Source organism: Habropoda laboriosa, unplaced genomic scaffold, assembly GCF_001263275.1.
Source record: "Habropoda laboriosa isolate 0110345459 unplaced genomic scaffold, ASM126327v1 scaffold2, whole genome shotgun sequence".
Classification (NCBI taxonomy): Eukaryota; Metazoa; Arthropoda; class Insecta; order Hymenoptera; family Apidae; genus Habropoda; species Habropoda laboriosa.
This window is the reverse complement of record NW_017100190.1, coordinates 3,214,413-3,215,075: the sequence shown is the minus strand read 5'-3', so window position 1 is coordinate 3,215,075 and position 663 is coordinate 3,214,413. Positions and strand designations below refer to the sequence as shown.

The following is a 663-nucleotide window of genomic DNA, read 5'->3' as shown; positions in this document are numbered from 1 at the left end:
AGTATTCGTACGCCGTTGAATTAGCAACGACCGAGTACTGAATCTGAAATTGTCTCCTTAGATCTTCCAACGATTCCACGTTTCTTTCCAATCGATCCAAGGTCTCGTAAGCAGCTAGATTAGCGGTGTAAGCTGCCACGATTACGAAGCCGAACAACCACCAGGTTGCAGCTACCATTTTGCCGGATAAATTTTTCGGTATATCACCTCCGCCTTGGGGAGTGATCGAGGTGAACGCGAACCAGAAGCATTCCTTCAGCGAGCAGAATCGATCGTCCGGCTCGTCCCGATACTTTTCTCGATTGTTCCGATAGCTAAAGGGCGAGTACCTCTCGAGAATATATAATAGAAATATCGTCAAGAGGAAAGCGAACGCCAAACCTATCCAGACCTCCAATTCCAGGATCGTTAAGAACCTGAGGTACGGTGCCTGTCTCTTTTCCCTCAGCATCATTATCGAGAAGCCGCTTGAACCGTACGGGATCGTGAAATCCACTACCTGAACGTTGTGCAATTGTTTTCATCAACTTCTTCGCGCACATCCAGTCAATTTATCGACCGATCTATCATTGTCTTATGAAATGATGGAACTATTTGAATGTACTGCATGTGTAATGTAATCGCGGAGAGTAGATTCTCGGACACTTTGGACACTTTGTACGT

General features: G+C 45.9%; 1 protein-coding gene across 1 annotated transcript in view; it reads right to left on the bottom strand.

The window, feature by feature from the left end:
• LOC108579879 (ionotropic receptor 25a-like) overlaps window positions 1–454 on the bottom strand; it is a 3,035-nt gene extending 2,581 nt beyond the window's left edge. Inside the window, exon 1 of the mRNA XM_017943498.1 lies at window positions 12–454. Coding sequence (XP_017798987.1) covers window positions 12–454 — 443 coding nt within the window. The remainder of the gene's footprint in view (window positions 1–11) is intronic.
• Between the last annotated feature and the right edge of the window lie 209 nt (window positions 455–663).